The 20,554-nt window shown below is 65.2% G+C and overlaps 1 protein-coding gene across 1 annotated transcript in view; it reads left to right on the plus strand.

Annotated features, from left to right (window-relative positions):
* Positions 1-20,554, plus strand: part of GPC1 (glypican 1) — a 29,870-nt gene continuing 9,316 nt past the window's right edge. Inside the window, exon 1 of the mRNA XM_061189048.1 lies at positions 1-416. Within this exon, the coding sequence (XP_061045031.1) occupies positions 251-416 (166 nt within the window). The 5' untranslated portion in view covers positions 1-250. The remainder of the gene's footprint in view (positions 417-20,554) is intronic.

The following is a 20,554-nucleotide window of genomic DNA, read 5'->3' on the forward strand; positions in this document are numbered from 1 at the left end:
GCCTCTCTCCCGGGCCGCCGAGGGGCCGGGCTGGGACTGCGCGCTCGCCTGCCGCGCTCTGGGCCGCCGGAGAGAGCGGCCGGACCTCGCGCCCCGCGCGCTCCGCGCCCAGCCGCCGCCGGCTTTTGTTGTCTCCGCTTCCCTTGCCGCCGGCGCCTCCGGACCGCGAGCCGAGTGCGCCGGGACCTTGGCTCTGCCCTTCGCGGGCGGGGGCTGCACGGGCCCGGCCGGGGGCGCCGCCGGCCCCGCCATGGAGCTCCGGGCCCGAGGCTGGTGGCTGCTGTGCGTGGCCGTCGCGCTGGCCGCCTGCGCCCACGGGGACCCTGCCAGCAAGAGTCGGAGCTGCGGCGAAGTCCGCCAGATCTACGGGGCCAAGGGCTTCAGCCTGAGCGACGTGCCCCAGGCGGAGATCTCGGGTGAGTGACCCGGTGCTCCCGGGTCTCCCCTGCGCCCCCTTCTCTCTCCCGTTCTGCCCTCGTCCGCCCTGCGCCTCCGCGCCCCGCGCCGCCCTCCCTCCGCCCGGGTCTCCTCTGCTCCGCTCGGCCGCCCCCCGGCCCCCAACACGCACACCGGTCCCTTCCCCGCGGAGCTGTCCTCGCCGGGCGGCGGACCGGGCGGTCCCCGGCTTGGTGCGTCCTCCGGGACAGGCAGGGCTGAGCTGCGGGGCCGACTGTCGGGGCGCAGCCGACGGTGGCCATGAGCTAGGGACTCCCACCGGCTGTGCGGGCCTCTCCGGGAGGCGCCACGGGTCGGCCCGGGGATTCCCGGGGGTCCCCGGCAGAGGCAGCCTAGGGGCCCCGGGGAGGTCGGGAGCGAACTGTGCACTCGGGGAGGGGCGGGGGCGAGGGTGGAGAGGCTCGACCTGTGCCACCGGGAAGGGAACATCACCTCGCAGGGATTCCTGCCCAGGGAACTTGTGCTCGCCTGGCACTCAGGGCCGCCTCGGGCGGGGAGTCCAGCTGCAGGTGGTCGGCGCCTTGGATCCCGCCCAGGGGCCGTGTCATTTCTTTGTAAGAGCATCGCCGTCCCAGGAGGCCTCAGCCCTGCAGCTGCCCGCAGTCCTGCCCACACCCTCCCTGCAGGCCTCTGAGGAGCTTAGGGGACCGGAGTGAGGGTGGAGGTGGAGCATGGTGGCTAAGGATTTCACAGACGCCCCCCAGGCTTTTTCCTCAAACTGCAAACGTGTCCAGAACCACCGTGGGTCTGCGCGTCTGTTCAGGGTGCCTGGGACACGGTGGATGAGAGCAGAGCAGACCAGCTTCCTGCGCTGGGGAACTCCTCCCAAACTGGGCCGGGGTTGGGGAGGGGGCATTTGAGTAGTGACACGGGGGACATGGAATGACCACAGCCACAGGAGTTATGAGCGAGAGAGGAGTGTGAGGGGCAAGTCCATGGCCGTGTCTTGCTGGGGAATGGGAGGGGGCAGCCAGGCCCTGGACCCCTGCCCCCAGCAGGGCAGGACCCACAGAAGGCTGCCTTGATACCTTGACAGCCCCCTGCCCCGGGTTCAAGTCCCCCAAGGTAGGCCTTCCTGTGCTTCTGTCTGCTGACAAAGCCCTGTCATTGTCAGGGCTGCCACCCTCCCTAGGGGACAGGTTTGGGGGGCACATCTGGGTGCCTGGGGCCAGCACACGTTGGTTCATAAGCCCCGCCACCCGCCACGCAAACAGAGGAGCTAATGCCCGGGAATCCCTGGCCTTTCGGTTGAATCCCTTCCCCTGGACACCAGGGTCTCAGGGCAGCTGAGTAGCTGCCCTCACCCAGCCCCGATCTTAGACGGCACTCCAAGGTCCCCTCGCCCCACAGCTCTCCTTCACACATCCACTCCCACTCGGCCGCTGTGTCCTCAGGACCATCCTAAACTTGATCGCATCCACAGGCCTCTGTCCCAGTCAGGCTGAGAGGCAGAGTGGCAGAGTCTGGGCAACCGTCAAGGGCTGGGAGAGAGCAGGGCAGGCTGGAGAAGGTGAGGTGGGGCCGGCGGGGGGCTGGGTCTTGGCCTCCTTGGGCTGGGGCTGCAGTGGGTTGGGGACCCGGGACCAGCAGAGTGCCTTGCTGTGCATGTGACGGGGGGGGGGGGGGGTGGTGGGGGTGTACGGCCGCCCAGCAGCTGTCCGAGCACCGCGCCAGCCAGGGCTTCAGGTGCTGCCCCCCGGGGCCTGGACTGCACCCCCTCCCGACCAGTGCCCGTGGCTCCTCCGTCCCACCTCCAGGGGCTTCTGGGAAGCTGCTCTCCCCGACCCCCTATGGCTTCATCCTCCCCCATAAGCACCTGAACTGGAGAGTGCCCTGCAGGGCCCAGGCACCGAGGAGAGTGCCGGTGCCACGTGGGGTGAAGGAAACAGGGTGACCTCCCAAGGCAGCGGCCAGTCCTGTCCTCTCCTGCTCCGAGCAACTTGGCCGGGCTCCGTGGAACGGGCGCCCTCTGGTGGCTCCGTGGTGACACGCTGCTCTCGGGGATCCAGGCCTTTGGTCTCCCGTCCTGCCAGCCGGCAGGCAGACTTCTCCAGCCTGGGGACCCCTGGGGGTGGATGGCTGGGCTGGCTGGTGGGGTGGAGACTCAATGCTTGCTAGTCGTTGGAAGGGAGGGAGGGCGGCCCTAGGTCTTTGGGTGGCCTTTCCAGCCTGCGCCTGCCTGGGAGAGCAGAAATGGTGTGGGCTCATGAAGGAGGGACCATCAGTGCGCATGGGGCTCCCGTTCGTGACTTTGTCTAGTTTTTTGGATGGACGGCCAGGTGTGGCCCTGATGAGGACGACGGTCATCCCCTTTTACAGGCTGCACAGCTCAGGTAGCCCTCCCTCCGGCCAGAGCACTATATGGAAGGTGAGGGGGAGCCACCCCTCTAGCCGGCTCCCTCTGCAGCACTGGGGAAAAGCCCAGCCCCATGCTGCATCTCACGCACACACACACTTGCACGCACTTGCACACACACGCACACACGCACGCACGCACACGGGCCGGCCGTCTTCTGTCTCTGCCTGTGGGGTTGCTTCTGGTCCCCAGATGTTTCCTGAGCACCTGCTCGGCCTCCTGACACTTGACACGGTTTGTCGTGAATCGCTCTGACCCTTCACTGAGGCCCTGGGGGCAGAGGCCGCCTCTGTCTGTACTGTTCTCTGTAGCAGCCACGGAACCTGGCGCAGTTCCTGGCACAAAGTAGGTTCTCAGTCAAAACTTGCTGAAGACCCGCACACGGCCTGCGTTCTGCCAGCCGTGGTGGGTGGGCAGTGGGAGGCGGAGGGCCTGGGCACGGGAGAAGGGGCCTGGACTTCGGGGCTGGAGGTCAGAGGGGAGCGTGGGCCCGTCAGTGCAACACGGACTGGTGGGCAGCTCCTCTGCTCCTGGACCCCGGCTGGCCGTGGACTCCCCACCGAGGACCATCCCTTAGCCTCCCAGCGGAAACCGCTGCTTCTCTGTGCCGTCCTGCCCGAGGCCGAGGGAGCCCTCCGAGCCTGCCCCTCAGCCGTGCGGCTCTCACGGGCCATCTGCGTACAGCCCGGCCCCACACCGGACGGTGGTGTGCACCCTGTCCTGTTCAGAGGGCAGAGGCCCCGTGTGCCTGGCTTGGGGCCCCAGGGTGGTCCGTGACCTCCAGCTGAGCTGCTGCTCTGTCCCTTCACCACTAGAGCAGCTGAGGTTTCATCACCCCCAGCGTGAGGGCAGGGCTGGGGGGGGCGGGGAGAACCACAGGTAGGGGGGCCCAGGGGAGCCAGGAGCCGACGGGGCCACCTGCGCGATGCGGCGGCCGGGGCCTTGCTGGAGCCGCGGTGCCGGCCACGCCGCGTGCTCCCCCGAGGGGCGGGACGTCCTCCGTGGGCCTGGGCTCAGGTGCCAGCCCTGCCGCGTCGGCCTGCCCGCCACCACCACCCCCAGCCTGGCTTCTCTGTGCCTCTGTTTCTCCACGTGTGACGACGGGAGTAGTCACGACCACCCGGAGGCTGCAGGAGGGGAGCATGCTGACGCCATGCACTCTGCGGCTGCCTCACGCGTGTCCTCCCCTTTGCCCCCCGCCCTAGAGGCCCCTGGAGGGCCTGCAGGCAGTGGTGTTTGGCACTTGGGAGCCCTCATGGTGACCCAGACTCAGCGTGGCTCCCTCCCTGTGACTGTCTAGCTGGTACAGCGGATGAGGAGGGGTCTTTGCAGACCTGCTTCACAGATAAGTAACCAAGGCCGAGAAGCCCCACAGCTTTCTTCAGGGCGCTCGGCCCACGTGGAGCTCTGAGGTCTAGAGCCCAGTCTGTTGACCCCAAAGCCGGTGGCATTAACTGCTGAACAGTCCTGGGCTCTGTGTTCTCTGGAAGCCTCGTGCCACCCCAGCCTGGAGGCCTGAAATGGGGCCTCGAGGCCAGGCCCTGATGGGCCACCAGCTGCCTTCTCCTGGTCGTAGACTCCACTGCTTAGGCCGGGTTAGAACTCCTCTTAACTGGAACACCTCCTGCGCCTTCTCCGGGGCCGCCCTGCCCCAACCCCGACTGCTGCTGGTGACTCGGCCTTCCATGTAGCTGGGCCTCACCCCGAGCTGGTCCCGGGAGCCTGTCCAGTGAAGGCCTGCCGCTCCTGCCCTGCTAGAGAGGGCTGTTCCAGGGGCGGGAATCAGGTGACCCCGCCCGGGGTGTACACAGAGGATGGCCCAGCTGTGTGCTGCTGGCCAACCCTAAGAGCAGCCCCTGGCGTGTCCCCAGCACCATGCCGGGCCAGGTCCCCCAGGAGTCATGGACAGATGTCCCATCCAGGGGTAGGTGAGTCCAGAAGACAAGACAGGTCGGTCTTGGTAGACTGGTTCCATGCCGGCCCTAATAAGGAACAGCATGAGCCCGTGGTGGACAGGGCTGCAGGGCCCCGGAGGCCTCCCAGGAGAGGGGCTGAGGACACTCCCGCCAGGCGGCAGGTGGGCCTCGGAGCCGGGAGGAGAGCACAGAGGGTGTGTGGGTGCACCGGGCCTGTGCTAGGCCACCCACGTGCATGGGAACAGGTGTCAGCCTGGCTGGTCCTGGACAGGGAGACAGGCCAGGAGAGGGGCTCACCCGAGGCCACGCCAGTATCAAATCAGGCCCAGGCCTGGACGTGCCCAGGTGGTGAGAGGTTGGTCAGCTCTCCTATAAGCCAGACCCTCCTCCCTGAGTCCTGGCTTGGTTCAGGAAGATTTCAGACCAAGACTCAGGGCCCAGGCCTTGCCTGTCTGATGTCTCCTTGCCTGTGCCTGGCACCAGCTGTGACCACATCCAGCCGTCAGCGCAGCCCTGTGGGGTCAGGTCATTACCCACATTCGGGAGAGGACACAGGCTCAGGAGGGTGAGGGCTCCAGCCCGGGGCCACCCACCCCGTGCCAGCTGGCGGCCTTCTTGCCACGTATGTCTAGGAGCAGGCCTGGGCAGGTGCTCTGAGCTGTCTGCAGTCTCTGGGCGGAGATGGTTCAGGCGGAGGTGCTGCAGTCCTCCCCAACCCCAGGCCCTACCCCCTGTCCCCAGCTGTGGGGTGGGGGCTGTCCTGTCCTCCCAGCCATGACCCCTACACTGGGGGCAGGGCCAGGGCCTCCAGCTTTCTCGACTGTTCTTGGTCTCGCCATGGGTGCAAGGGAAGCTCTGGGTGTGAGGGGTGCATACCGGCTTTCCTGGCAGGAATCCTGGAGTCCTGGGTAGATCTAGGAGCCCCTGAGGGGGCCAGGCCAGCCCCACCCCAGCCCCTCGTCTGCCTGTGGCCTCAGCGTTGGCTCCCGCCAGCTCCTGGCTGGCTCACCCTCCTGGCACACGCACCCCCTCCTGCCAGGTCGGCCCTCCCCATACCCACCCTCGGCACACGCCCGTCACCATCCTCCCTCCGTGGCTTGGCCCTGCTGCTCAGCTTCCCGGGCATCCCCAACACACCCACTACTCTCCAGGGCTCTCCCTGTTTTCCCGGGGTGCTCCCCAAGTCTGGGCAACCTCAGCAGTAAGTGTGCTGAGCACTGCCCACGTGGTGCCAGGCTGGGCTGGGTGCTGGGGGTCAGGCGTGTGTCCGCTTCCCCCGGCTGCTGGCACAGATGCAGCAGGCTAGGCGGCCTCACGACAGGAGTTTATTGTCTTGCAGTTCAGAGGCTGGAAGTCCAAGATCAAGGTGTCACTGGGCTAGTTCCTCCTGAGGCCGTGAGAGAGACGCTGTTCCAGGGCCTCTCGTGGCTTCTGGGGGTTGCAGGCGATCCTTGGGGGTCCTTGGTCTGTAGTCTCTGGATTTGTCTTTATGAGTAGGTGTCCCTGTGCTGGCCTGCTTCTGAATTTCATTTTATGGAAATAAGGACACCAGTCCTATCAAGTTAGGGGCCTAACCAGTTACATTTGTAAAGACCCCACGCTCAAATGAGGTCACCTCCTGAAGTCCTGGGGGTTAAGACTCTGACATATGAACGAGGGTCAGGGTTCAGCCCATTGCAGGCGTGGCGCCTCACGCTTGGGCGCATCCTGTCCAGTGGGCGGGGGTCCTGGGCTCTGGGTGTTTCAGTGGGTGGCTCCTCAGGACAGGGCCGTGCCATAGGCTCAGGGTCTCGGCTCAGACGTGCACTGGAGCCTTGGTGATGGAGTGAGGGTGTCAGGCCATGCTCAGCCCACTCCTTACCCCCACCAGCCTGCAAGCTTCTCAGGAAAATGGCCAGAGCTCTGCACCCCGTGGGCCTTAACTTCTCCAACTGAGTCAGAGGGGAGGGCCGGGGGCCACTCATTCTGACATTCAGAGTCTGGTAACTGCCGACCCGCTGATGCATCTCACTTGTGGCACGTCCCAGAACCTGGGTGGGCAATGAGGGGCCCAGCCGTAAGACCCTCATGGGGGTCAGGGGCACCCGTCTGGGAGAGTTGTGACTCACCGGCACCAGTTTGCCGTGGACAGGCTGGGGGTCCCCCGCCACACGTGCGAGGGCCCCTGAGCAGGGGACACAGCATGCGGGGCAGGGTGTGGGGAGGGGAGGTGGGCAGGCAGCTGGCTCCTGGCTCCGTGGCCCAGCCGAGGACGCTGGCTGCCGATTTGTGCTAAGTGCTCCCTGGGTTCTAGAGGCTTGGCTGGATGACCGGGCAGGCCCGGCGGGCTCCATTAACGCTGCTCCCTCACCATCTGCCCTGACCTCGGCCCCCTGTAGGCCCAGCGCCCTGCCTGCCGCCCCTGCTGCATCTTGGAGGAGGAGAGGCTCGGACAGGCTCGGACGCCGGCAGGGGGAGGCCAGGCAGTTTGCGACCTGGCCGAGTCTGGGGCTGCAGGGAGGGAGGAGACGGAAACTGGGGTCCAGCACCAGGAGATGGTGAGGACCAGCCAGCAGCACCATGAGGCGGGCCTCCCATCAGCTCGGGTGTCTGCAGTATGGCCGAGCCCAGGGCCCTGCAGGTAGACAGGATGACCACAGCCGGGCCTGGGGCCAAGGAGAGCACCTGGGCTGGAGGAGGCCAGCACGCGGAGGCCCTGCCGGAGCCCCGGCTTGGGCCCTGCCTTCCTCACCCCTCCTGCCCACCCACTGAAGTGCCCAAGAGCCAGCCCCGGCCTCGGTCCAAGGCCCTGCGTCCTTAAGCCGTGCCCTGGCCTCCGCCGGCCCATTGCCTGGCAGCCCCTGCCAGCCTCCCAGCGCGGGCAGGACGGGGTGCTTGCGGGGCGGGCCGAGTGCCACCTGCTGCAGCCACTCACTGTGCAGGTGGGGAAGCTGGGCCCCAGAAAGGGGCCCCCCGTGCTCAGAGCCCTGTCCCTGGAGCAGCTTCTCCTCCGTGGCCTTGCTGCCCTGGCCCAGGTTGGCCCCAGGTATCTGGCGTGGGCACCGGGCAATGGTGCCACCCATTGAGGGGGTGCCCCAGAGAGGAGGAGGTCAGGGGCAAGCCCACGCAAGCCTGCCTCGTCGGGGCGCTGGGGGGCATCCGTGTGGCCCTGTCCGTAGGTGCTGGGCGTGCATTCCAGGCTGCAGGGGTGAGGTCGGCCAGAGGACAGAGCTGGCGGGGAGGCCACAGAGCTCCCACAGGTACAAGGAAAGACGGGCCCTGGCAGACCCCAGAGGACTGAGGGGCTCCAAGGCTGGGACAGGTGGGCGAGCCCCAGGAGGGGCTGGGTGGGGTGTCCGGGAGAGGAGCCGGCCTGAGAGAGGTGCATGTGAGGACTCGGGCTGCAGGAGGGCCCGGCCGGCCGGCAGGAGAAGAGAAGGTCAGGCTCAGCTCAACTCTAGCCCAAGCTCTGCCAGCCCACCACCTCAAGGAGGGCCTCCTAAGGTCAGAGCTGGTCCTGCCGACGGGCACCAAACGCCCGAGCTCCGCTGCCCCGCCTGCTTGGAAGGGACGAGGAGAGGCTGGCCAGGCAGGAGGCGAGGACCTTCACCCTCCTACCCGTCCATCCATTCATCCGCTCTGTGCTCACCCTCAAGCTATGGGCCCCACCCCCAGAAGGTCAGGGTCTAGTGAGAAACTCAGCTGGGGCTGCCAGGCCCTCCCAAACCCCGCAGTCCGGAGCCAGGCGGCCACTGGCCATATCCTGAGCCTTGTCTGCGCCCCGGCTGTTGGCCCTGGGGGTGGATTTGGCTGCAGTGCTCCCAGAAGCTTGAGGGATAGGCCAACACGTCTCCCGCTCAGGCGGGCAGCCAGGCACCTGGTGGGGACGTTTCTTGGGCTCACCATCAGCACCAGAACCTGTGGAGGTCTGTGGCCTGTGCACACCTTCGGACAGCGTCCCCAGTGCTGAGGACCGCTGTCTGAACCTGAGGGTGGCCGTCCAGGCTTGTCTGTGTGTCTAAGCACATCCTTGGCGCCTGGGGCCACCTGTGGACATCTGGGCCCTGTGGTGAGCCATGTGTGACGTCTGTGTGCGTCCTCAAGTGTCTGGGGCCACGGAAAGTACATCCCACCCACCTGTGACCATCTGCAGGCCCTGGGGAGACGGATGATGCCACCTGCTTCAGGGCTGGCTGAGGTATTCACTCCCATCTCCCTTCATCATGGAGTTCGGGACACACCGGACCCATAGGGGTATTTTAAAGGGACGAGGCTCTTAAAACGTTTAGCCCCGCCGTGCCTGACCCCCCTCCCCTGGCCTGGCAGTGGCTGCCCACAGGACACTCCAGGCACCTTGCCGGTCTCCCTTCAAGTGACCTAACACCCAGGGTCTGCCACCTCCCCGTCACTGTATATTTGGGAGCTGCTGCAGGTCAGACACACAGCTAACCGCCCCAGGATAAAGTGGGTGTTCCCAACCAGGAGCCGTTCCCCGGGGGCGTTTTTGGTTGTCACAGCATTTAGGGGAGGGGACAGGGAGGCCAGGGACCCCATGAAGTGCAGGACACTCCTGAACAGGTGGGAGGTGGCTTCCCGAAACACCAGTCCCACCCCATGAGAAGCCCTTGAACCGAAGCTCTAGGCAGGATGGAGCCAGCGGCCAAGGGGGCAGAGGGGAGGGGGCCCCCCTCTGCTTTGGGGCCAGGATGGCCTTCCAGGGATGGTTCTAGAAGGATGGGCAAACTGGGGTGGACAGACGTGGGTGTGAAGGCAGGTCATTTGAGGCTGGGCTCCTTCACCAGGGTGCACTGGAGAGGCCCAGGTTTAGAAGTCAGGGAGTTCATGAACTTGACTGAGAAAGAAATTACATCTCCTTTTTTGCTAACCTTTAGCATTTCCTGTTACTATGAACAAGGCGACGATGGCATTCTAGAATCTGGGACTTGGTCACCAGTGGAAACTGCTGATTTTTTCATGTCCCTTTACATTTTGAGCAAATATCTCAAAGTACCGTTTCCACTCACCACAGCTTTGAGTTTCTGATGGGCATCAGGCCTGCAGGATGTTCATAGGAAAGCGTGTGGACACCACCTCATGCGCCTGTTTGTAATGTTCGGACGGCTGCAGCACCGCAGCTAGCTTCCTTCATGATTCTCTGCGTAACTTTTTACTTCATTACTTCTTTATTCTGAGAACGGGTCTGCAGTCTTCAGCCAGCGGCCAAGGGGGCCCAGGGCCCAGAGAAGAGGAGGCCTCTGGGCGGCGGGCTGGGCCCTCAGCCAAGGCGGGAGGGCTGGTGGAGCCCCATGTCTGCCCTAGGAGAGCCAGCGGGCCGGACAGGAGCACTGGGGCAGAGCAGGGGCCCGGCCAGCTGCCTGCGGGTGGGGGTGATAGGGACACAGAGATCAGTCTCTCTGAGTCACTCGGTAGTGTTCCTTGAGCTCCTACTGTGTGCCGGGCGCTGTCCTCGGTGCTGAAATGCAGCCACAATGCCATCTGCACAGGGACTGGACGGGTGTCAGAGGCTTCACGTGAGCTGCAGCTTTGCTGGCCATGGTGACCACGTGTTACTTTTGTAAGTTATAAGTAACGAGACATAACATGTGGGTTTAGACACACGCATGCGGTTTGCAATCATACATGTCGCTCTTGACCGCAGAGCGAAGACCCCTCCCAGCCTGGGGCGGCCCCTGGCCCACGTGCCGCTTGGCCACTCTCACTGTGAGTCGTGGCCTTCTCGTCCCATCCTCCCTGAGGGCTTGAGGCGCTTGCTCGGCCCCAGCTCCCCTCCTGGCCCGAGGGTCCCACGCTGCCCTTGCAGGGCTCTTGCCTTGGGTGGGCCCCCCACCGCAGGCATTCCTGGCCCAAGGAACCAGCCCCCACCTCCTCTGCTACCTAGAGTTTTCAAGGCCACCCCCCGGCCCAGGGCCAGTGTCCTTTGGATCCAGTGGCCATTCCCAGTGGCGTATGTCTTAGGAAAGAGGCGGGGCCCTAGCAGAAGCCAAAACCTGGTCTCCTGGACGCGGCCATCCTGCCGCCAGGGTTCAAGTCTGGTGCCATGCTCCCTCGCTGTGTGACCTTGGGCCAATTACTGAACCTCTCTGTGCCTCAGAATCCTTTTCTGTAAAATGGGGATGGTAGCAGCGCCTGCTGTGTGGAGTGGTTGTGAAACTGGTTTCTCGTGTGGAGTGCTCAGCACGGGGCTGTGTCCTAGGGGGGCATCACGGCAGGGGGGAGCCTGTTGGAGAGAGAGGCCCATCCTTTCTCCAGAGGCGGCCGTGGGGAAGAGTGCCCCCTGGTGGGGAGGGAGGCCAGCCTGCGCCGGCCAGGCCCAGGGGCCACACTGGGGGTCAGAGGGATTGGGCTGGAGAGGAGGGGCTCCCCGGTCACTACGGCTGCTTCCTGGGTGGTGCTGTCTCGTGGTGTCCCGTGTTCCCGCTTGGCTGGCCCTGGTCCTGAGAAGTTGAGAACTGGGTGGTGCTGTCTCATGGTGTCCGTGTTCCCGCTTGGCCTGCCCTGGTCCTGAGAAGTTGGGAACTGGGTAGCGCTGTCTCATGGTGTCCATGTTCCCGCTTGGCTGGCCCTGGTCCTGAGAAGTTGGGAACTGCAAGAAGAGTTGGCTGCAGGCCCCTCCTGGAGGGGCAGCCCGCGATGAAGGAGTGCTGCCCCAGCACAGGGCCATGCCGCCAGCCAGGAGGGCTCTTGGGGCAGCCTTGGAGGGTGGCAGCTGGTATTCAGAAATGAGTCCCAAGCGGAGGCCCAGAAGGCCCTGCAGGCTCTGCAGAGACATCGGAGGGTGGGGGGAAGACAGTGCCAGCAGGACCCCGCTCATGGTCAGCCCACGGCCAGCCTAGGGGCCTGGCAGCCTGCATCAGAAGGGGCCTCTCCTTGCCCAGGTCATGTGGGGCCTGTCACTGCCCCTTTGACCCGTCTCTGGGGATGGGGCTGTCTGCCCCAGGAATCTGACTGCCCTGGGCGGGACCGTCCCACCTCTGCCTGCTGGATGTGGCTGAACAGAGCGGGGACCAAGACACTGGGTGCCTGAGGGAGCAGAATTCCCGGCCTGCTTAGAGACCTGGCCCTTCCCTGACGGATGCGTCAGCTTGACCACCCTGGAGAGACTGAGCTGGAGAGGTCAGGAAATAGGCTGGCCCACCCATTCCCACTGGCCCCCAGGACCCACAGGAGGTCAGGGTCCCATCTCTGGGGAGCCGGGCAAGCGGGCAAATGCCAAGGTCACCTTACTGCCCCAGGTTGGGAGCCCTTTCTGGTGGGTTTGTGCTGCTGGCAGGAGTGCCCCAGCAGGTGTCCCTCCCGTGCGGGGGGTGGGCATGGCCGCTGGCCCTGCGGGCTCCTGCCCAGCTGCCTGACGGTGTCCTAGGTCTTAGCAGCTCCTGGCCACTGACGGGGTGGTGCAGGCTAGTAGGGTGGCCAGGCCACCACTCTGCCCTCATCTTCCAGGAGCCTTCATCTCTGTACCTGGGACCTCTGGGCTGCTGGTGGGCCCCCAGGTGCCCAGCACTTTCATTTCCTCCCCTTCAGTGAAGACAGGGAGGCACTCGGGCCAGTGGAAGGAGACCAGCACTAGGCAACACGTTTGAGACATTGAGCAAGTCTCAGAACCCTCCCAGCCTCAGTCTTCCCATCTGTGAGATGGGGATAATTGTATCTTCCTGTTGACTGAGACGGTGAGGCCCACCGTTCTCCAAGGAGGCCGGGGGCTGTGGGAAGGTGGACCCTGCTCTGACATCCACCTTTGCCCTCCTGCCGCTGGCATGGGCAGGGTCTGAAGCCCTCGTCCAGGGAGCCTGGAAGACAGTGCACATGTGTGCATGCCCACGTGTGGCGGGGAGTTGCCGGTGGGGAGCCTGAGTGACTTTGGTCAGGCTTCTTCCCACGCCCCACAAAGGGCCGGGCCACCAGATTTAGCAGATAAAACTACAGGAGACCCAGTTAAATTGCTATTTCGATGGTTAATAATTTTGTAGCGTATGTCCTGAACATTTAAGTTTCAGATAAACAACAAATACATTTTTAGTATAAGTATGTCCCAAATACTGGGGAGGGGGGATTGTGTGCTTTTTTGGTGGTAAAATATGCATAATAAAATTTACCGTTTTAATGATTTTTAAGTGTACGTTCAGTGGCATTAAGCTCATTCACAGTTGTGCAGCAGTCACCACCATCCACCTGCAGAAAGTTCATCTTCCCCAACTTCGTACCCATTAAACACTCACCCCCCCCACCCCGCTCTCTTCAGTGCCTGGTAATCACCATTCTACCGTCTCTATGAATTTGACTCCTCTGGGGACCTCATTTAAGTGGAATCATAACAGTATTTGTCATTTCAAGACTGGCTTCTCGCGTTCAGCATCATGTTTTCAGGGTACATCCACGTTGTGGTGTGCGTCGGCGCTTCGTGACCCCTTAAGGCTGAATGGTGTCCGTTGTATGGACGTGCCCTATTTGGTTTATCTGTTCATCCATCAGTGGACACTTGGGCTGTTTCCACCTTTTGGCTCCTGCAAATAATGCTGCTGTGAACAGGGGTGGAAAAGATTCTGTTCAAGTCCCTGCTTTCAGTTCTTTGGGGCCAGATACTTTTATTCTGAAAAATAATGCATCGTTTACCTGAATGCACAGTTAGCTGTGTCCTGGCTGTATCTGCGCGCACGCCCTCACAATCGTGCCTTTGGGGCTGGGCTCGGTGCCCCGACACCGGCGAGCTGGGTGTGTGCTGGACACGGAGGTGCGGGCTGGGCAGACGTGCTGAGTCAGCAGCTGGGGACCATCCCACCTGAGAACTCCCAGGGCCCTCCGGGTGGCTGGCTGCATATCGCTTGGTGGCAGAGCGTGTCTGCTCCTGCTTCAGCCGCCGCCCTCCTGCTCAGGAATTCCCCTGGGACTGGAATCAAGGGAGGTCTTGCGATGGGAGAGGCGGGGGAGGCCAGGATTCTTCTGTGTCCCTTGCAGCACTCCAAGCTGAGTGGCCTGGGCATGTCACTCTAGCTCCCTGTGTGGCGCCGGCAGCAGTAGAATGGGAGAGAGCAGTTGTCGTGAAGAGGAAAGGATTCTCAAACCCGGAAATGGCCGAGACCCTTGCAGGCACCCAGTGAGAGCTCCATCTCATCAGGAGGTGGCCGGGGCCTCTGGAAGAATAAGGGAGTCCTTGTGGACTGTGAAATCACCCCCGCAGGCCCCCCTCGCACCAGCACGCAGCTGGCTGTCATGCCGCCTCTGGGGAGGGGTCGGGTCGGGGAGGTGCTGGCTTTCCAGGGGAGGGGGAGGTCTGAGGCTGCGGCTCTGGGGCAACGCTGGTGTTAAGCCTCATTTCCCTGAATGCCAACACTGCACAGAGATCCTTTCTTTATACATATTTGTTACTCAGCACCAGGTCCAGCCTGGATGCTGGGCAGAGAGGCGAGAGAAGAGGAGGCTCCCACCAGCAGGCCGAGCAGCTCTCCTGCTGCTGGCAAGGGTGGCCAATCGGAAAGCCCCCAGGGAGGGCCGCCCATGCTCAGGGAGGTTACCGGCTAGGCAGGTGCTTTGGCCCAGAGGGACGTGGAAGGCTTCCTGGAGGAAGGGAGAGGTGAGTGGGCCTTGAAAGAGAATAGGGCAAGGGAGAAGGGTGCGTGAGATCGAGGGGTTAGCGGAAGCAGCAAGTCAGAGCTGGATGCTAGCGGGGATGGCCATGACCTTGGAGATGGCTGCCAGGCTTTGTGGGGAGTGGCTCAGTTGGGGGTGAGCGGCTGAGCCCCTCTGTTCCTTCCCCTCTGGATTTATGGAGCCGGTGCTGGGCGTGGGCCTGGGACTCAGCCTGCCCCCGAGGGCTCCCTCAGTGGCACCCAGGGGTCTGCTCTATATTCTGGCCCATCTGAGAGTCTGTGCCCTCTGCCTGTTCAGCCTTCCCGGGGTGGATGGACGGGCCTGCGTTGGGTCTTTGTGGGAAACTGGCTGAGAGGACCCCTGGGCTGCAGTGTCCCCTTCTGCTATTCCAGGATTGCCCCGGTGGACACGGCAGAGGCAGGCAGCATCAGTCCATCTCCTGGGCTGCCCCCCTGGCCCAGGGGTTGGGTGGACGGCAAGCTAAATGGGAGAGCTGTACGGAGCCCAGGAGCTCCCACCCGGCCCCTGTCGGGGATGGCTACGTAGAGTCCTGGGTGATGCCCAATGCAGCTTGGCTTGGGCCAAGGATGAGAAATCAGCGCTGAGCTTGGCCTGCTGGGTGAGGCTTCCGGGGAGCATCTCACTCCCAGGCCCCATGAGAGAGCCCCCTGCCCTGCAACCAAGACCTGGGGTCACGGGCACAGAAGACGCCCCTTCATCCCCAGCTTGTTCTGAGGCCACGGTGTGAGCCCTGAACCCTGAAGCACTGTGGGAAGGCCAGTGGGAAGAGGCCTTGCCTCTGAGCCAGAGCTGCTTCCAGGCCCACATCCAGGGGGGCCCACCGCCTCGCCAAGGTGCCCCCAAGCCCGGTGCCTGCCGGCAGGGTGGCGTGCTCGGGGTGGGGGTGGGGGTCCCTGAGCAGGAACTAGGCAGCAGAGAGCGGCCTTGGGAGTTACCTGGTGGAACCCCCTTCTTCAGGCGCCCTCAGTGTTCTGGGCCGCCTTGGAGAGGGCGCTTCGCTCCAGAGCTACCTGTGCAGCACGTGTCTCCGTGTCCCTGTGCAGGCTGGCCGGGGTGGGGGCGGGGGATGGGGGGACCCGGCACGGCGGCACTGCGGCGAGGGGGGCCTCAGTGGGTGGTTTCTCCAGTGGGTCTGGCAGGCACGGCGGAGGCAAGGAGCAGGGCTGGGGCTGCAGCGAGTGGAGGGGATTGGTCCTGGGTGTGGGAGGGTGACCCAGGAGGAGGAGGTGGCTGAGCCAGAGGAGGGCGTGGCCAGGCGCGGTCTGGTATTTCCTAGGGACGCAGATCAGGACGTTAGGATGGAGGCCCAGGTCCCTGAGGCCAGAGGCTGGGGGCTGGAGAGGGCGGGGAGAGGATACGGGGAGTGACCGATGGTGGCCCTTGAGTGCCCAGACAGCAGTAGGGATCTGGTCGTTGTCATGCGGAGAGGGGACTCTCAGGCAGTGGGCTGCCACTCTCCTTCAGAGGAGAGAGCTGACGCCCCTCCCATCACCATTCTGGGATCGGCCCTGGCTCCCCTGCGCACCAGACTCCAAATGGGGAGCAGCCCCCCGTAGGGCAGGGCGGCAGGAGCCTGGCGGGCACCGGGTGGGCCCCGGGCCGTGGGAAGCTCGGGGGCTGAGCGCGGCTGCCGAGCCGGCGGCGGGAGGGGTGCGGGGCGGCCGCGGCGGTTTCCTGGGAGACGGGGGCGGTGCCGAGCGCAGCGGGGCGGGGGCTGCGGGAGGAGGCGCGTCGCCGCGCGGGGAGCCGCCGCCCTCCACCGTGCGCGCCAGTGCGGCTGCAGTGCCGCCCTGGGAGGCGGCCGCGGAGTCCTCCAGTTGGTCCCGCTCGCCTGCGCTTCCGCGCACCTCCTCCAAGCCCTCCAGCCCGATCCCGCTCCTCCGCCTTTCCCCGGGCGGACCCCTAGACCCCCACGCACCCGCACCCGGAGTCGCGCGCCGCCCGCCCGGACCGTCACCGCCGCCGCCGCCGCCGCCACCACCGCAGCTGGGGACGCCGCCGCCGGAGCCGCCGCCGAGAAGGGGTTTCGGGCTAAGCCCGGGCGGCGTCCGCGGAGCTGGGATCCAAGCCGGTGACCCCGCCCGGGCCCAGCCCGCCGCCCGCCCTATACCCATTTCCATCTCCGGCGTCCCACCGCATCTCCATCCGCAGGCCCGCCACCCTCACCTCCACTCCCTCCTCCTAGCCATCTTCATCTCCAGCCCTGTCGTCCCCCATCACCACCGCCAGAACCCCACCTTCAGTCCATGCTACCCCGCCCTCACCCTCACCCTCACCACAAGCCCTCGTCTGCGCCCTCATGCATTTCTCCACCCCCTTCCCATCATGAGCCCCCTCGCCAGTCTCCGTGTCCGCCCCATCGATCCCTCATCCTCACTGCGCCCATCACCAATCCACCTCTCCTCCCCTCAGTTCCCCACCTTCACCCCATTTTCGCGTGCCTCCCGCTGTATCCCCGCAGCGCCCCTGCCACCCCTCCCCGCCCCCATCTCTTCCTGCAGCAAGCCCCCCTTCCTCTTCCGTCAAACCCATTCATTCCCCTCCCCTTCGCTTGCGGCAGCCCCTGCGAGCCCCCTCTCCTGCCACCCCCGCCAATGCCTGCCGCGCCCACTGCGGCAAGCCCCTTCCCCGCCAATCGCGTCGCCCTCCTGCCCTCCCCCCCTTTCGCCTGCCGCAGGCCCCGGCGGCGCGGCCCCCCTGCTCTCTGCGCGGCCGCGCCCACTGCGCCAGCGCCCCCTGCTCGCTGCGCCAGGAGCCAGGAGCTCGGCCGCCGCTCCAGACCCTCGCGCGCCGGCTCCTGCTCCGCGGCGTGGGGCCCTCGGTCCCTGGCCGGCAGCGACTGGCGCCCGGGCGCTCGGCCTTTGTCCCGCCGCCAGTGACGCAGCCCCTGGGCAGCGGGACCCCTGGCGAGCCTGAGGGGCGGACCCCTCCCGCCGAGCGCAGAGGTGTCGCAGCCGAGACCCCTCGGTTTCGGTCCCCGTGCGTGACGGAGGCTCCGCAGCGGCGGCAGAGGGCCGCCTTGGTGATGCTGTCATGTGGCCGGAATGGTGGAGGGGCTTAGGGCCGGCGGTGAGGTGGTCGGTGAGGGGTAGAAAAGCGCGCTGGGAGCGGGGCGGGAGGGGTTATGGGTTTTGTTGCCGCGTTAGGAACGGGGGAGGATGGTGGTTGAAATGTCCTGTCCGAGGTGGGTCTGAGGCTGCCCCCCTGGATGGACTCTAGGTGCTCGGGGTGACCCTGCGACAGAGACTGGCCAGGGACAAACGCTTCTTGGTTGGGGCCGGGGGGGCGGGGTGAGAAGATGAGGAAAGAAGGTCTGGAGCTCGGGTTGTGGGCGGTGCCCAGGGGACCTCGGGTTATTTGTCCAGTGGCCCCCACCAGCAGGCTGGTGGACGTGCCAGCAGGGTCCTGCAGCGCCCACTGGAGCTGGAAGGGGTCCAGGAGCAGGAGTGGGCATGGGCAGTTGTCCCAAGAAGGGTCAATTGCTTGGGGAAAGCCTTCTGTACACCCCACCCCCTCAGCAGGCCGGCTGGGGTCCAGAGCTGAGAAGAAGGGAGGGGTAGGGAAGCAGCTCCCTAACTGCTTTTCCAGACCTGGGCCTCTCGCTCGTGTTGTGGAGGCCAGGGTGCCTAGAACTGGCCACAGAGCTGCGTTCCAGCACCGTCCTGGGAGGCCAGGGCGGCTAATTGCCTACACTGAATTGCCGAGAGTATTCTAGGGGCGGCAGGATTAGTTGGTGCAGAGCATCTGGGATGTGGCTTTAAAGGCAAGTTGAGCAGGCAGTCTGCGTACTCCTGTGTGAGCTGCAGAAGCTTCTGGAGAGATGGGCTTGGTGTGGCGCCATCTTCCCTCTGCAGTCTCCTTGGGAGGGCTCTAGGGCCACCAGTCAGGAGCGGCTGCCAGGCTGGGCCCGGACAGGTGAGGTCTGCATCCAGCACTGGTGATGGGGATGACTGTTGCGATGGGGTCTTGGGCGAAAGCACTGGGTCTGCAGAGCTGGTGGGGGGACCGCTGGGTGGGAGCGCCATCAGGAGGCTGCTTGTGCCCTTAGGAGGGCTGGGAACTGCGGCTGTGTCAGCAGGTGGCAGGTGTGAGGCTTAAAGATGTTTAAGCCACAGGCTGATGGGACTTGCCGAGGAGAAGCCGGAATCTGGGGTGACCCCAGGAGGTCTGAGTATGGGGGGAAGAAGGCGGATACGTGGTCTGCCATCCAGCAAGAGAAGGAACTGCGGGGGGGGGGGGCGGTGGGTAGGAAGCGAGTGCAGGTGTTTTAACCTGGGGAGGGCGGCTGGGGGTTTGGAGACTTGGGACCTGGGGGCCGGGCCTAGAGGAGGGGCTCTAAAGAGACTGGGGATGGGGGAGCAAACCTGCCATGAAAGAGCTCTCTCCTCTTCCCCCCAGAAAACCTGAGATCACGAGAGGAGGAGGTGTCCCAAAGGCTGAGGGAAGGGAGAGTTCTAGAAGGATGTAGTCTGCTGTTGAGAAAGCAGCAACAGACTGAGGAAGAAAGGAGGGGCCGTCACTGGCCAGCTGGGGGAGAAGCCTCAGTGTCGATGGGAGGGGTCAGTGGGAAGAGGGGACAGGCTGATGCCTCCCAGTGGGGAGGGGTGACCGGAGGGGTGGAGGGGGCAGCTCCAAGATGGATGGGATACCAGCCATGCCCTCCTGCCTGGCCCGAGTGCCCCCCTTTCTCCAGGCGTTTAGCCGAGAAGAGGTGAGGGTTTGGGGGTGGAGGTCTGAAATGACAAGAGGGGAATTTTATCAGTCTGCCTTGCACACTTCCAGGGTCAGGGAGCTCACCTCCTCTCTGGCAGGCCCCACCCCCCTCCAACCGTTTGGCTTAGATCAGGGAACAGACTTGCTTTTTGGGAAGGTGCCCTGCAGAGCCCACCTCTGCCCGGCTGATGTCCAGGACCGACAGATGACCTGCGGGCCCAGGCCGAGCTGGGCCAGTGCCTTGACCACCGACTAGCACCGGCCACCGCATCTGCCCTGCCGCGGGCTCGGGGAGCCTCAGCCCAGCCTGCCCGGGGCCTCAGGCCGGCGCCCGGGCTCTGGCTCCGTGTCTTCACTCCCGTGTGTGTCCGAGGAGGGAGGGAGGGACGGGGGCTGTGCTGGGGCGGCCGGAACAGCGCAGGTCACCGGGCTGGCTGGACGAGGTAGCCAGGCAGGGCTGAGGGGGGCCGCAGGGAGGCTGCAGGGGCGGGGGAGGGGCGGGGAGGCCAAGGGGGAGGGGGGCGGCTCACGGCTGTGAGCGGTGGGTGGGCCGACAGCGCCAAGGAGCCCGCTCAGAGCCGGCCTGAGAAAAGGGGGTCCTGGGTGATTTGTCCTCCCCTGTCTCCTGCCTGCAGGAACGGAAGGTTCGGGAGGGAGGGCGGCCAGCCGGGGAGGCCGCCGGCCCCTGTGGCCCGCAGGTGCTTGCACCTCGGCAGCCTGCACCCTCCTGCCTCTCCTGCCTGCCCGCCGCTGCCCCGTGACCCATCCGGCCTGGCCTGGGTGCCTGTCACAGCTGAGCCTAGGCTGGCACCTGCAGCCACTCCCAGCCCCAGGGCACGCCCCCAGTTCAGCCCCCGACCCCCAGCCCGGCACCACCACGGCCCGCTGGTCCCAAGCAGCAGGGGAGGGGCCTCGCCAAGGGTGCTCTCCTGGCCCCTGCCGTTGGAGGGGAAGCCGGGGGGAGGGCGGTCGGGGCCCAGGCCCCTCCTGGCTGGGTGCACACGGCCCCATTGCACAGCCTCCACCATCAGGGAGACGGGTCCAGTATCTGCCCTGCTCTGCCAGCTGGGACGCCGGGTGGAGGACCCTCGTCCTGCTCTGTGAGCTGCCCCTTGCTGGCGATGGTCCAGGGCCACGGGTCAGCGTCAGCAAGGGCAGCCGAGAGGAAGAACTGTCTCTGGGGACGTCCTCAGGTCCCAGCCCTCCCTGCCTGGAGGTGCCTGCCCACCCCACCCCTGCCCCGAAGGAAGGAGGGCAGGGATGGGGGTGCTTACTCTCTGCCAGGCCCTGGGGAGCCAGGCTCTGTCCCTCCACCCCAGCTGGTTCCCATGAGGCCCACACGTGGCCAGAAAGGCCTGACTCGCCCCGGGGGCGGGGGCAGGTCCCAGACCCCTGACTCCCCACCCCCGCGGGCCTGGGGCTCTGCAGGGCGTAGGCACACGAGCTCCGACGTCTACCCCACAGGCAGCCCTGTTCCAGGGTGGAGGCCACAGCGCGCCTTAGACAG

This window comes from Eubalaena glacialis, chromosome 1 (assembly GCF_028564815.1).
Source record: "Eubalaena glacialis isolate mEubGla1 chromosome 1, mEubGla1.1.hap2.+ XY, whole genome shotgun sequence".
Lineage (NCBI taxonomy): Eukaryota > Metazoa > Chordata > Mammalia > Artiodactyla > Balaenidae > Eubalaena > Eubalaena glacialis.